The 15,396-nt window shown below is 50.9% G+C and overlaps 1 protein-coding gene across 1 annotated transcript in view; it reads left to right on the top strand.

Annotated features, from left to right (window-relative positions):
- Positions 1-6,494: 6,494 nt before the first annotated feature.
- LOC125554743 (14-3-3-like protein GF14 omicron) overlaps positions 6,495-15,396 on the top strand; it is a 37,566-nt gene continuing 28,664 nt past the window's right edge. Inside the window, exons 1-5 of the mRNA XM_048718185.1 lie at positions 6,495-6,772; positions 8,449-8,749; positions 8,919-9,006; positions 9,104-9,213; positions 15,144-15,291. Coding sequence (XP_048574142.1) covers positions 6,709-6,772; positions 8,449-8,749; positions 8,919-9,006; positions 9,104-9,213; positions 15,144-15,291 — 711 coding nt within the window. The 5' untranslated portion in view covers positions 6,495-6,708. The remainder of the gene's footprint in view (positions 6,773-8,448; positions 8,750-8,918; positions 9,007-9,103; positions 9,214-15,143; positions 15,292-15,396) is intronic.

The following is a 15,396-nucleotide window of genomic DNA, read 5'->3' as shown; positions in this document are numbered from 1 at the left end:
CAACCGCGTGTGTAGCCGTGATGGTCTCTTTCCGGCGGAGTCCGGGAAGTGAACACGGTCTTGTGTTATGCTTGAACATAGTTAGTTTCAGGATCACTTCTTGATCATTTATAGCTTCTTGACCGTGCTTTGCTCCTCTTCTCGCTCTCTTTTGCGTATGTTAGCCACCATATATGCTAGTGCCTGCTGCAGCTCCACCTCACTACCATTTCCTACCCATAAGCTTAAATAGTCTTGATCTCGCGGGTGTGAGATTGCTGAGTCCTCGTGACTCACAGATACTTCCAAACAGTTGCAGGTGCCGACGATACAAGTGCAGGCAATGCTACCGAGCTCAAGTGGGAGCTCGATGAAGATCATGTTCGTTGTGTTGTTTCGTTTCCTATTGATCAGTAGTGAAGCCTAGTTGGGACGACCGGGGATCTAGCATTTGGGGTTGTCTTTCTTTATTTGGTTCCGTAGTCGGACCTTGATTGTATTCTGGATGATGTATGGATTATTTATGTATTGTGTGAAGTGGCGATTGTAAGCCAACTCCTTATCCCTTTCTTATTCAGTACATGGGATGTGTAAAGATTACCCCTCTTGCGACACGCCTGCCATGCGGCTATGCCTCTAAGTCGTGCCTCGACACATGGGAGATATAGCCGCATTGTGGGTGTTACACGATAACTTTTACAAAACATGATCATCTCATACGACAATTTATATCTCATCACATCTTGACCATATCACATCACAACATGCCCTGCAAAAACAAGTTTGACGTCCTCTACTTTGTTGTTGTAAGTTTTACGTGGCTGCTACGGGCTTCTAGCAACAACCGTTCTTACGTACGCATCAAAACCACAACGATTTTTTGTCAAGTGTGTTGTTTTAACCTTCAACAAGGACCGGCCATAGTCAAACTTGATTAAACTAAAGTTGGAGAAACAGACACCCGCTAGCCACCTGTGTGCAAAGCACATCGGTAGAACCAGTCTCATGAACGCGGTCATGTAATGTTGGTCCGGGCCGCTTCATCCAACAATACCGCCGAATCAAAGTAAGATGTTGGTGGTAAGCAGTATGACTATTATCGCCCACAACTCATTGTGTTCTACTCGTGCATATCATCTACGCATAGACCTGGCTCTGATACCACTGTTGGGGAACGTAGCACGCAATTTCAAAAAAATTCCTATGATCACGCAAGATCTATCTAGAAGATGCATAGCAACGAGAGGGGGAGAGTGTGTCCACGTACCCGCGTGGACCGAAAGCGGACGCGTTTGACAACACGGTTGATGTAGTCGAACTTCTTCTCGTTTCGACCGATCAAGCACCGAACATACGGCACCTCTGAGTTCTGCACACGTTTAGCTTGATACGTCCCTCGAACTCTTGATCCAACAAAGGGTCGAGGGAGAGTTCTGTCAGCACGATGGCAGGGTGACGATGATGGTGAAGTGATCCGCGCAGGGCTTCGCCTAAGCACTATGAAGATATGACCGGAGGCGTAAACTGTGGAGGTGGGCGCCGCACACGGCTAATAATTGTTGGTGTGTGTTATAGCGGTGCCCCCTTCATATATATAGGTTGGAGGGGAAGAGAGGCAGCCAAGGGGGCACCCAAAGTAGGAGGAATCCTACTTGGGGTCCTCCCAATTCGGCCTCCCCCCTTTCCTATTCTTATTTGGAGTAGGAAGGGAAAGGGAATCATATTCCCTTTTTTCCTTTCCTCCTTCCCCTTTTCTACTCCAATTTGGCCACCCATATGGGAGGGGCGCACCAGCCCCTTAGGGGCTGGTCTGTCCCCCTCTTGGCCCATTAAGGCCCATGTAGTTGCCTGAGGGATGCCTGGAACCCCTTCCGGTGACCCGATATGCACCCGGTACCCCCGGAACACTTCCGGTGTCCGAATATCACCGTCCAATATACGAATATTTACCTCTCAACCATTTCGAGACTCCTCGTCATGTCCGTGATCTCATTCGGGACTCCGAACAACATTCGGTCACCAAATCATATAACTCATATAATACAAAATTGTCATTGAATGTTAAGCGTGCCGACCCTACGGGTTTGAGAACTATGTAGACATGACCGAGACACCTCTCCAGTCAATAACCAACAGCAGAACCTGGATGCTCATATTGGTTCCTAGATATTCTATGAAGATCTTTATCGGTCGTACCGTAATGACAACATACGTTATTCCTTGTCATCGGTATGTTACTGATTCGATCGTCGGTATCTCCATACCTAGTTCAATCTCGTTACTAGCAAGTCTCTTTACTCGTTCCGTAATGCATCATCCCATAACTAACTCATTAGTCACATTGCTTGCAAGGCTTATTATGATGTGCATTACCGAGAGGGCCCAGAGATACCTCTCCGATACTCGGAGTGACAAATCCTAATCTCGATCTATGCCAACCCAACAAACACCTTCGGAGATACCTGTAGAGCATCTTTATAATCACCCAGTTATGTTGTGACGTTTGATAGCACACAAGGTATTCCTCCGGTATCCGGGAGTTGCATAATCTCATAGTCAAAGGAATATGTATATGACATGAAGAAAGCTATAGCAATAAAATTGAACGATCAACATGCTAAGCTAATGGATGGGTCTTGTCCATCACATCATTCTCCTAATGATGTGATCCTGTTTATCAAATGACAACACATGTCTATGGTTAGGAAACTTAACCATCTTTGATTAACGAGCTAGTCTAGTAGAGGCTTACTAGGGACACTATGTTTTGTCTATGTATTCACACATGTATCAAGTTTCCGGTTAATACAATTCTAGCATGAATAATAAACATTTATCATAATGTAAGGAAATATAAAATAACAACTTTATTATTGCCTCTAGGGCATATTTCCTTCAATCCACCGGGGTAGAAAAATGACCTGACGGTGTTGTGAAATGCTGAGGCGGGGTCTGGCCCCTGCGAGTCGGCTCTGGCTGATGAAGCCGAGTAGCCGCCCTATTCCTGGGTGCCTCCACGGTTGATGGGGGTACAACCGGTGCTCCTGGAGTGCTTGGTCCTGCCCCTGGTGTGTTGAACAAATTCATAGGTTCGTAACTTAAAGGCAAACGGGTCTGGTGCCTCCTTCGAAAGACTGCATTGGAGGTGTTTTGATCCAGACCTAAACGCCAAGCCTCGGCCTTCATCCACTTCGATTCAGCATTAACCTGAGCTTGCAGCGTGACCATCTGGGTGTTTTCAACGTTGATATCCTCCTGGACCTTGGTCATCTGCTCCCTAAGCTTTGTGATTTTTGCGTTACGCTCCGCTTGATTTTCCGCCGTGACCTCATCCCCATTAAGGTTGCCAAAGCATCCATCAACTCGGGTAAAACTTGAGCGGGAGGCCTGGCTTAGCCGGACCCTAAGGGGCCAGTTGCTGCTATTGCTCCGGCCGTCATGTTGTTGAGAGCTGACACCATGCGTGCCATGAAGATGGCGGCTCGCAGGGGCCCGGAATACTGTCACCATCGGAACGGCCCCCAAGCCCGCCGTTTTGAAGTTCGTAGATTGACTCCGTCTCTTTGGTCGAGGACTCATCACCTGAGTAGATGAGAGTCTCTCCTCCAGATGTAGATTTTTTCGCAAGTTCCACACCTTGCGTGAAGCCCATGAAGACGTGTTTCCTCCCGGCTTGGACCCGAGCGGGTTGCGCGCACCGAGCCGGCTCAACGAGGTCGATACAGATGTCCGGCTCAGGCTTAGATCCGCCGATCTCACCGATGAAGACATGGGTTCCACCGAAGGGGACCCAGTACCCGTACTCAATTGAGTCGGCCTCGGGGCCCCAGCCAGCATCGTCGATGTAGAGCTTGCCACGACGACTCTTAGTCATCCTACCAACGGCGTATCCCTCGATCCCTGGGAAAGAGCCCTTCAATAACTCGGAACCACCGTGCACTGGCCCCATTGTGGGCGCGAACTATCGTGGTTTTGTCATGGCAGATGTCCTAGTGTGAGGACTTAATCGTGAGGCCATCGCAACTAGGTGATTAGCTTGTTGGGGTTGAGCGGGACGAGAGACACGAGTTTACCTAGGTTCGGCCCCTCACGGTGGAGGTAAAAGCCTACTCCCGCTTTTCTGCTTATTGCTTGAGTACCGATTACAAGGGAGCGGATTCGCTTGAACTAACCATCGATTGATTGTAACTTGCCCTATTCTGTGCCCGGGACTCGCCTTTATATACAGGTCGAGGCCTTCGGCTTAGAAGAGTCTGGGTCGGGTCACGATCCGTGACTGAGCCTAACTCTAAGTCGCCTTGCCTTTTATGACAAGACACCATATGGCGGCATACACCTCTGGGCCGCCTGCCACCTCCTGACTTCAGGCCCTAAGCCGACCCATCTTGTGAGGCGCCCTTCTAGTCCTACGTCTTGATCGTCCTGGCTCATCCGAGGCCTAACTCCAAGAGTCGCCAATGACTTGAAGGGTTATATCCCCAACAATAGGTATTTCCCTCAGTTATAAAACCAAGGTTATCAATCCAGTAGAAGAACCAAACAACACTATGTAAACGGTACCTGCACACAAAGAACAAATACTTGCAACCCGACGCATAAGAGGGGTGCCAATCCCTCCACGGTAAAAGATAAATTGTTTTGTATAAGATTTGATAATTGGATCTAGCAAAAACACAAAATAAAATAAGTAAAGAAAAAGTGCAGCAAGATATTTTTGGTTTTTTGGAAATATAGATCTGAAAAAATATGATAAAAGATAGACCCGAGGGCCGTAGATTTCACTAGTGGCTTCTCTAGAGAAAATAGCATACAGTGGGTAAACAAATTACTGTTGGGTAATTGATAGAAGATCAAATAATTATAATGATATCCAAGGCAATGATCACGAATATAGCCATGACATCCAAGATTAGTAGACCGAAACGATTCTGCATCTACTATTATTACTCCACAAATCGATCGCTATTCAGCATGCATCTAGTGTATTAAGTTCATGGAGAAATGGAGTAATGCAATAAGAATGATGACATGATGTAGACAAGATCTATTCATGTAGGAATAGACCCCATCTTTTTATCCTTAATAGCAAGGATACATCGTGCCTCACCACCCCTTCTGTCACTGGGTGAGGACACCGTAAGATCAAACCCATCACAAAGCACCTCTTCTCATTGCAAGAAATATCGATCTAGTCGGCCTAACTAAACCAAAGATTCAAGAAGAAATACGAGGCTATAAATAATCATGCATATAAGAGATCAAAGAAAACTCAAATAATATTCATGGATATAGATTTGATCATAAACTTGAACTTCATCGGATCCCAACAAACACACCGCAAAAAGTCATTACATCAAATAGATCTCTCAGAACAACGAGGAGAACATTGTATTGCGAATCAAAAAGAGAGAAGAATCCATCTACCTACTGCGTACGGATCCGTAGGTCTATGATGAACTACTCACACATCGAAGGAGCACCAATGAGGATGATAAACCCCTCCGTGATCGTGTTCCCCTCCGGCGAGTGCCGGAATAGGGCTCTAGATTGGATCTCGTGGTTCTGGAACTTGCGGTGGCTGGAATTGTATTTCGTCGACTCCCCTAGGGTTTCTGAAATATTTGGATATTTATAGAGCAGAGAGACGGTGGAGAAGACCCCCGTGGGCCCCACAACCCACCGGGGCACGCCTGGGTATCTCGTGGGCCCCACGGGCCTCCCCTCTGGTGCTTCCTTGGCTCTCAAGCTATCTTCTGGTTTAAAAAATCTCCAAAAAGTTTTGTGGCATTTGGACTTCGTTTGGTGCTGATATTATGTGAAGTAAAAAAACAAGCAAAAAACAGCAACTGACACTCGGCACTACTTCAATATATTAGTCCCAGAAAATAATACAAAGTTATTATAAAATGATTGTAAAACATCCAAGAATGATAATATAACAGCATAAAACAATAAAAAATTATAAATACGTTGGAGACGTATCATGTTTCCCTCTGAAGCAAAAGATGATTGGAGGAGAAAAATGCGTCTTTGGCGCATAAATCAGGTAATAGCGCCCGTATGCCGCCTTCATTGGCTTTCGCCGATGTACTGACCACCCAAACATGGAACAAATAAAAACTTGTTGGGCTCCCAATCTATGTAGGGCAACAAAAACCTACTCATTTTGAGCCCCATTTCTATTCCTAGACATTATTGATATCCTTTCTTAAATTCACGAAAAAGAAACAATCCAAAACAAATAAAAATATTATTTTGTAAGGAATTTGACCCTTTTTTTTGCAAATTTGAGAAAGTAAAAACAAATCCACCTGTCAAACAGACATCCTAGAAATATCCTGTTTAGACTCATCTAATTTTTAACTACTCCATGTGATGCAATTTTTTTGTCAATTAATTTGGATCAGAGGTAGTAGTTTATTTATATAGAGGTATCTTTTGCTAGCAGAAGGCAAAAAGTAGGTAAATAAGTTTCTAAATGTGTGGTCATGGAGGGGATCTTATTTTAGAGCCAAAGGGAAAATATCCAGCCGTCACAAGAAAAGTCGCACACGATCAGATCAAGTCATGATCACTTGTTAACCAAAAGCCAACACATCTAGGTCACCGCGTGCAAGAACAGATCCCATAAGTCGAAAAGCAAAGGAAGAAGCGCCCATTCCTTTTTGGGAAGGTTCTCACAGCAGAGCAGAGGAATCACCAATCCAGGGGAAGGAGGAGGAGGAGGAGATGGAGGAGAGGGGGAAGGTGGTGTGCATGGCGAAGCTGGCCGAGCAGGCGGAGAGATACGATGGTATGGCGGAGAGATCCCTCGCTTGGTTTGTTTGCGCTTGCTCCCTGGCCCTGCTTGTGTGCACTGTGTTTGTTCTCGGTGCTTTGCATTTCGGGTCGATCGCTGACAAATTCTTGGGGGAATAGAGGGGGGAAGTTGGGGGTTCTTGGTTCCTGTGCCCGCTGGAACCTTTGCCCTGCGATTTCCTGTTCGATCTGCTTAGTTTCTCGAGCAGTAGCCTGCAGACCATGTCGGCCATTTTTTTTCATTTCTGCTGTCCATGTGCAAAATGATCAGTTGATCGCAAACGTTGTGTGGTGATTATTATTCCGTGCTGATTTTGTTTTTGGTGATTTTAGGGCTGTCTTGCTGCCCCAGTTTGATAGTAATCTTTTTTCATGATTATTTTGGGCCCAATCTTGGCAAATTTGAGTGCTTGGTGGTTGTGGGGTCTGATTCTATACTTTGAGGGGCCCTGACCATGAGTTGCTTCCTGCTGTTTCATGATGTTCCACTGAGAAAAAGAAGGATCTTCGGATCATCGAAGATGCATTCTGTTCTCTATATGGTACTGCTAATAGCCTAACTACACATGATCTATTGAACTTCCCTAGTGTGGAAGAAGTGGAACTGTGTATTCCATGTTTGTAATAGCGTAATGCTTAAACCTTTTAAGTAATAAAGCGTCCCTTTTTGAAAAAAAATGTTTGTAATAGTGTAAAAGGTTGTGTTTTTTCTTTTATGGTTGGACTGGATTGATCTTGATGCTGAAGTATATTGATTTTTTTTTGGCAATTTGGTCACCATTAAATGCTTATGTCTTCTAACTTCCCAGTTCTACATGCAAAGTAGTACTATGTCACTATCACATTGTGTTGTGCAGGGACCTCTTTACTTTCCCCTTCCAGTTCATTTTGTTGACAACTTGACATAGCATCTAAAACTGGGTCTTGGCATGAGATATAGGAAACCTCCCTAATTGATTGACCTAATTTATGTGATGAAATCATGAGCATTGTTCTAGCATTAGGGCATGTACAGTGGTTGATAAGACAGTGTTATCTTAAGCCTTGCATGTAGTTTAGATATGACAATAAAAGGATGTCTACAATGGGTTATCTCTTAGCCATATCTTTAATAACTAGCAGTTCCTAAAAATATGATGAGTCATATTGTGCTAAGAGATCACCTCTTAAATAAAAGAAGACAAGCCTTTTCTTATGACTTCTCTCTCCTCCACCTCAGCTTTTATCCTAGCTGGCATTCCTAAGATAGCACCATTCTACATGCCCTTATTGGCTTCCACATTCCCTGATTTATCGCAGTTGGTGGTAGACAACATCATGTTCCCCCTTTGCTTGCAACTCTTGTTAACATGTGACTCCTTGCTCTTAGAAACTAGTTTTTTTTTTTCTTTCGGTAAGGGGATAGCCCCGGCCGTTGCATCGGTTGATGCTCCCAGAAACTAGTTAGTGGGTGCTATGCATTCTTCTGGTTTGGATATGTCTCGTTTTGGGAGAACTTTCTTGTCCACCTTTTCTATACACAACTTTTGAAGTAATTCATACAACCAGTTGGGCTGGAAAAGAATTGCTTTTGAATTCTGTTTGTTCCTCCAAAATCTAACAGATAACTTTCATAACTCTTGAGTTTCCATGAAGTTAGTATTAACTCTTAATTCATGGTTGTTCCTGCAGATATGGTGAATTTTATGAAGAAGCTTGCTAGGATGGATGTGGATATGAGCGCTGAAGAGAGGCATTTATTTTCAGTTGGTTTTAAGAATACAATTGGTGCAAGGAGGGCATCATGGAGAATCCTTTCTTCACTTGAGCAAAAGGTGGCAGTGGGTGAGCAGGCTGGCCAGATGATAAGTGTCTACAGAACGAAAGTTGAGGATGAACTAAGGATGGTTTGCAATGAAATATTGTCAATCATCGCTATTCATTGCCTTCCCTTGGCTAATGCGGGTGAAAACGTTGTGTTCTTTCATAAAATGTATGTGCAGGTTCATAAATTCAGCTCTTCTTTTGACCAATCGTCTATTGCTGCTCTATGTTGGTCTATTTTCCGGTCATTACATTCAGAGTTCACATGATACTTATATATCCATGTTTTCCTTATCCAGTTTGTACATGCCTAACTTTAAAATTCCAATTATTGACAGGAAAGGTGACTACTACCGTTACCTGGCTGAATTTAGCACTGGGGCTGAAAAGAAGTCTGCGGCTGATCAATCACTCATGGCCTATCAGGTGTGAAACCTTTCAACACGTGCACATGTTCTAACTTACTTCTTGTTCTAAGGCTCGCATTCCACCTCTGACAATCTTCTAGCGAATGTTGCTGCAGCATGCCATGGTTGTCGCCTCCACTGAGCTTTCACCTGCTCATCCAGTCAGGCTTGGCCTTGCGCTCAATTTCTCAGTGTTCTTTTATGAGATAATGAACTTTCATCAGAGGTCATTCACCCTTAAATGACTCCTTTCGCCCTTTGTTCTGATGTTTTGTAGTTTAAAATAGATACCCTAATTCGTCATGCTTCTCTTTTTAAAATAAATATATAAAATGGGCAGACCTACCAGGAGGCTACTAAGTTCAGATGAACCCATCACATCTTGTAGCCACTTCATTTAGTAGGTTATATGTTTGCTGTAATCTTTTCCAAATATAGAGAATCACGATTCCTCAGAATCTTTATTTTTTGAAAATGGAACCTTTATTACCCCTGGTCTCTGCATCTGAAGATCCATATAGCCAACCTTATTAACTATATGGATACTTATAATTTACATAGTTAAATCCCATAAATGCAATGTTAAATAGTTAAATTCATTGACAGTTTGACCCCATTATCGAAAGTTTTCTGGGTCTCCCCTTGGTTTAGAAGATACGGAGATGAATGTTCATTATTCGTGATTCTGCATGTTGGTACCATGGCAGCTTGCTTGTCATCCCAGCATGCTAGTTTGCACAGGTTGTTAGGAGCTAGGGTTCTGCCCGGTCTTGGCCGGAGGCTGTAGGGGAAGGAGGGAGAGGGGCGAGGGCTCGAGCGCGGCAGCCGGCGGCGAGGCGCCGTCCTTGCGCGTGGGGCGGCGGCGGAGACAGGAGACGGCTAGGGTTTTAGGGTTCCGGCTCCTCTGGGAGCTGGGCAACAGAAATAGTCTTATTGCTTAATTCTCAAAATAGTCTTACAAGTCATATATATAACCACGATATGAAATAAAACTAAGATAACTTGAGGGCTAAGTTTGCCCAGTGGGCCTCCTGCGGCCATAGACCTGGCCGGTCATAACATCTCTCCCCGCCCGCGCAAACAGCTCGTCCTCGAGCTGAAAGTCGGGGTAGTGCTGTCGGAACTCCTCGCGCTGCTCCCAAGTAGAGTCCTCCTCTGGTAGTCCAGTCCACTGAATCAACACGTACCAGGAGCCTCGCGCGTGGGTCCAAGGACTGCGTAGAGCGATGAAGTAGACGCAGCCAGACCCAATCACCCACCGCGAACTCCGCCTCGCGATGGTGGCCATCATAGTAATGTTTGGCCAACTGCTGGGCCTGTAGGAGCCGTTGCCGGACTTCCGCGAGCATCTCATCACGGCTCCTCAGAAGAGCCCCGGCTGCCTCGGTCCGTGCCAAGGCCGGATCAACCGGAAGGATCGGCGGGAGTGGCCGGCCATACACCACCTCAAAGGGCGTAGCACGGAGGGTGGAGTGATAAGAGGTGTTGTAGCAGTACTCCGCCCACGAGAGCTAGTCCACCCATGCGCGAGGTCGATCACCTGTAACACAACGCAAATACATGGCAATCACCTTGTTAACGATCTCAGACTGGCCGTCCGTCTGAGGGTGGAAGGCGGTGCTCAGGCGTAGCTTCACGCCCGCCAGCCGGAAAAGGTCGCGCCACACGTGTCCCGTGAACACGGGGTCCCGATCACTAACGATCGAAGAAGGGAACCCGTGGAGACGGACAATGCCATCGAAGAAGGCCCGCGCGATAGACGCCGCTGAATAGGGATGGCCAAGTGCGATGAAGTGAGCATACTTGGAGAAGCGGTCGACCACCGTGAGAATGACGGACTTGCCGCCCACCTTGGGAAGGCCCTCGATGAAGTCCATGGAGATGTCCGCCCAAACCTGAGATGGGACCTCCAAGGGCTGAAGCATGCCAGCCGGCCGTAGAGTCTCCGTTTTGTTGCGCTGGCACGTCACACAAGACCGTACCCAGTCACGGACCAGGGCACGATCACCGGGAATGTAGAAGTCTGCGCGGAGACGATGGAGTGTCTTCTGCACCCCCTCATGGCCCGCCGAGTGGGCGAGGCGCAGCACCTACTGGCAAAGATCGTTGTGCGCCGGAACGAAGACCCTGCGCCCATGGAGGAGCAGGCCATCGGCGAGGCGCCACGGCTCCTCCAGCTCTCCCGCCGCCAGCTGCTGCTGCAGGAGGAGGGAGTCGGTCGCGGCAGCGGTCGCCCGTCGGATGTCGGCGTAGAGGGCGAAGGAGGGCCCGGTGATGATGCAGAAGGCCGCCCCCTCCGCCGCACCGTCGTCCACATCGGCGTCACGCCGAGACAGGGCGTCGGCGACGGTGTTAAGGCGACCCGATCGGTACTCGACGGTGAAGTCAAAGCCAAAGAGTTTACTGATCCACTGGTGCTGGGGTACCGTCGAGAGCCTCTGATCCAGCATGAACTTGAGGCTGTAATGGTCCGTGCGGATCTGGAAGGAACGACCCCAAAGATAGGGCCGCCAATGGCGTACTGCCTGCACCAACCCAATGAGCTCACGCTCATACGCCGCCAGCTTAAGATGGCGTGCGACAAAGGGGCGGCTGAAGAAAGCGAGGGGTCCATCGCCTTGATGAAGGACCGCACCAGAGGCGTCGCAGTCGACAGTGAATGGGAGGTCGAAATCCGGCATCTGCAGGACAGGTCCCGTCGTGAGGGCCCCCTTGAGGGCCTCGAATGCTGTAGTGGCCTCCTCATCCCAAGAGAAGGCGTCGCGACGGAGAAGACGCGTGAGCGGGGCCGCGATTAGGCCAAATTCCCGGATGAACTTCCGGTAGTACCCTGCGAGGCTAAGGAACCCGCGAAGAGCCCGCGGAGACTGCGGAATCGGCCAGGCGGCAATGGCCGCCACCTTGTAGGCGTCCATGGCCACTCCCTCGGCTGAGATGACGTGGCCGAGGTAAGCGACAGAAGGTGTCCCGAACGAGCACTTCGAGCGCTTAAGATGAAGATGATGCGCCCGAAGCTCGTTGAAGACGATAGCCACATGCTGGAGGTGCTCTGCCCACGAGGCACTGTAGATAAGAATGTCATGAAAGAAAACGATCACAAACCGACGCAAGTAGGGTCGTAGGACATCATTCATCAAGGCCTGAAAGGTCGTCGGGGCGTTGGAGAGGCCAAAGGGCATCACCAAGAACTCAAAGTGGCCATGGTGAGTCCGAAACGCCGTCTTGGCGATGTCATCCGGGTGCATGCGCACCTGATGATACCCGGACCGGAGATCCAGCTTGGTGAAGAAGCGCGCCCCGTGCAGCTCGTCGAGAAGCTCATCGACAACCGGAATAGGAAACTTGTCCTTCAATGTGAGAGCATTAAGGCCGCGGTAGTCGATGCAGAAATGCCACGTGCCATCTGACTTTCGAACAAGGAGGACCGGCGCTGTGAATGGTGACGTGGAGATGCGGATGATGCCGGCGGCAAGCATGAGTGCACACTGCCGCTCCAACTCGTCCTTCTGCAGCTGTGGATACCGGTAAGGCCGTACGGCCACAGGGGCCGATCCCGGAAGGAGGTGAATACGGTGGTCGTAGATCCGGGCCGGTGGCAGGCCCTGTGGCTCCTCAAAGAGATCCCGGTGCTGCTGCAGGAGGTCGTCCAAGAGCGGATGCTCGGCCTCGGCGGCCGTCACGGCCATCTGAAGAGGGGGTGCGGGTGCGGCCCCCCCCCCAATGCCGTCCCACCGAATGCGACGACCCAAACGCCAGAAGGTCATCGTCAGCGCGTCGAAGTCCCAGAGAATGGGACCCAACGTGCGCAAGAAGTCGACGCCGAGGATGAAGTCGAAGCAACCCAAATCGATGTCGGCGCAGGTGATGGTGAAGTGCTCGTCGCTGATAATGATGGGCATGTCGCGAGCGAGCCCGTGGCAGCGTAGACGGTCGCCATTAGCGACAGTGACCCGCAACTGCTCCCCTCCGGCCGGCTGTAGTGCAAGGCGCCGCATGGTGGCCTCCGGCAGGAAATTATGCGTGGAACCTGTGTCCAGGAGGGCCACCAGGCGCTCGCCATGGATCCTGATCGGTAAGAGCATCGTTCGTTCATCATGGATGCCGGCCAGCGCGTGAAGTGACACCACGAGGGCGGTAGCCGGGGCAGGTGCGGGTGCCGCTGCGGGCTCCGCAAGGGCTGGGGCGCCGAGGTCAACCTCCGGGGTGTCATCCTCGGTCTCGTCTGTCGTCTCCAAGTAGAAGAGGCGCGGGCAGACATGGCCCGGCGCATAGGGCGCATTGCAATTGAAGCACAGGCCCAAGCGCCGGCGTTCCAGCTGCTCCGCCTGAGTAAGGCGCCTGAACGGCCGCGTCGGTGCCGGGGTGGCTGCCGGGGCGGCGGTAGAGGACGCCGGTGCTGTCGGAGGCGGCCGGGGGGCTGGCGGCCCCCACGTGGCGCGGATGGCCGCGTCAAAGCCTGGGCACGCTGCTCGAACGCCCGAGCATAGTACATGGCTGTCTGAAGGTCTTGTGGCCCCTTCATCTCGACGTCCACGCGGATGTGGTCGGGAAGGCCGCCGACGAAGAGCTCCGCCCGCTGTAAGGTCGTCACACCAGGCGCGTGGCATGCTAGTGCCTGGAAGCGGTCGGCGAAATCCTGCACCGTGGAGGTGAAAGGCAGGCGGCCCAACTCAGCCAAGTGGCTCCCGCGTACCGGTGGTCCGAACCGAAGAAGACATAGCTCGCGGAAGTGATCCCACGGTGGCATGCCGCCCTTGTCCTGCTCGAGGGCGTAGTACCATGTCTGGGCGGCCCCGCGGAGATGGTAGGAAGCCAGCCAAGTGCGCTCCGACGCGGGCGTGCGTTGTCCACGGAAGAACTGGTCACACTGGTTGAGCCAGTTAAGCGGGTCGTCCGAACCGTCGTACGTGGCGAAGTCGATCTTTGCGAACCGGGGCGGCTGCTGGTGTGGCGTGCCCTGGCCCACTGCCTCGGCGGTACGGAGGGCTGATGACGGAGCTCGGTCCAGGGTGGAAGGGCCGGCGTAGTTCCCTGTGGCGCCCGACGCCTCGGGCTGCAACTGGAACCCTGACGGTGGCCGGGCCTCCGTGGAAGCCGACGGCGGCCCGTGGAGCCAGCCGGGAAGTGGCGACGGTGATGAAGGGAAACGAACCTCCTAGATCGGAAGGCCGCTCGGCGAGGACCGGCCCAGGCTAGGGTTGGGCGGGGGCGGTGGTGGAACCTGCACCGTTGCCGCCGGGAGGGACGGCGCGGTGGGGGACGGCGCGGGCGGCGGGGCCCAGGTCGGCCACTGCGGTCCCTGGGTGGTGGCGGGCGGCGCGGTTGGCGCCGCGAACGGCGTCGGCCACTGCGGCCAAGGCGGCGTCGAAGCTGCCGGTGGGGGAAGCGCCGGGTAGCCGCCGGTACTGAGGACCACGGCAGCGCCTGCTGGCCCGCGGGCGCGGCCGGATGAAGCGGTGGAGGCGGCCCGTACGGGCTCGCCAAGTAGAGGCGGATGCCCTGGATCGCGACGACCAGGTCGTTGAGCACGCCGGCCATGGCCTCCGGTGTGAACTACGGCGGCGCTGGCTGGGGGTTTGCGGCTGGCCCTGGCCCGGCGTGGTGCCGGGTGCGGGGGAGATCGGCGCCGATAGGGAGGCCGTGGCGCCCGGCAACGCAGCGGCGATGTTGGTGGCAGCGGTGGTGGGGGAGGCGTTGGGCAGCGGCGGCTGCGGTGGTGGCGGGTTTGGAGGCGGTGAAGGCATGGTTGAAACCCGGGTACCTGATACCAAGGTGTTAGGAGCTAGGGTTCTGCCCGGTCTTGGTCGGAGGCTGTAGGGGAAGGAGGGAGAGGGGCGAGGGCTCGAGCGCGGCGGCCGGCGGCGAGGCGCCGTCCTTGCGCGTGGGGTGGCGGCGGAGACACGAGGCGGCTAGGGTTTTAGGGTTCCGGCTCTTCTGGGAGCCGGGCAATAGAAAGTCTTATTGCTTAATTCTCAAAAGTCTTACAAGTCATATATATAACCACGATATGAAATAAAACTAAGATAACTTGAGGGCTAAGTTTGCCCAGTGGGCCTCCTGCGGCCATAGACCTGGCCGGTCATAACACAGGTCTTCGAAAAAAATGGAAGTGGCAACCTTACTCTGAGTGTTTTTCATGTTCGTTTCTCTTTCCAGAGCTTGCCAAGTTGCAAAACAAGCATTTGATGAGGCTACTACTGAGATTAATTCTGCTGGTATGGACGGCAACAACGATAGCACACTAATGATGCAGCTTCTGAACGACAACCTAGCATTGTGGAAGTCAGAACTAACTGAAGGTAAAGCCATCAAAACTTTTTCGCAGGAATCTACTACTTTACCCCTTGCTTTTTTTTGAGGAATCACCGCGGGGTGGGGGGGGGGGGGGGGTCCCCCCCCCAATTTTTTT

The sequence above is a fragment of the Triticum urartu genome, chromosome 4, assembly GCF_003073215.2.
Source record: "Triticum urartu cultivar G1812 chromosome 4, Tu2.1, whole genome shotgun sequence".
In the NCBI taxonomy this organism is placed as follows: Eukaryota; Viridiplantae; Streptophyta; class Magnoliopsida; order Poales; family Poaceae; genus Triticum; species Triticum urartu.
Note: the sequence above shows the minus strand (reverse complement) of the source record. Positions and strands in the feature narration are given on the sequence as shown.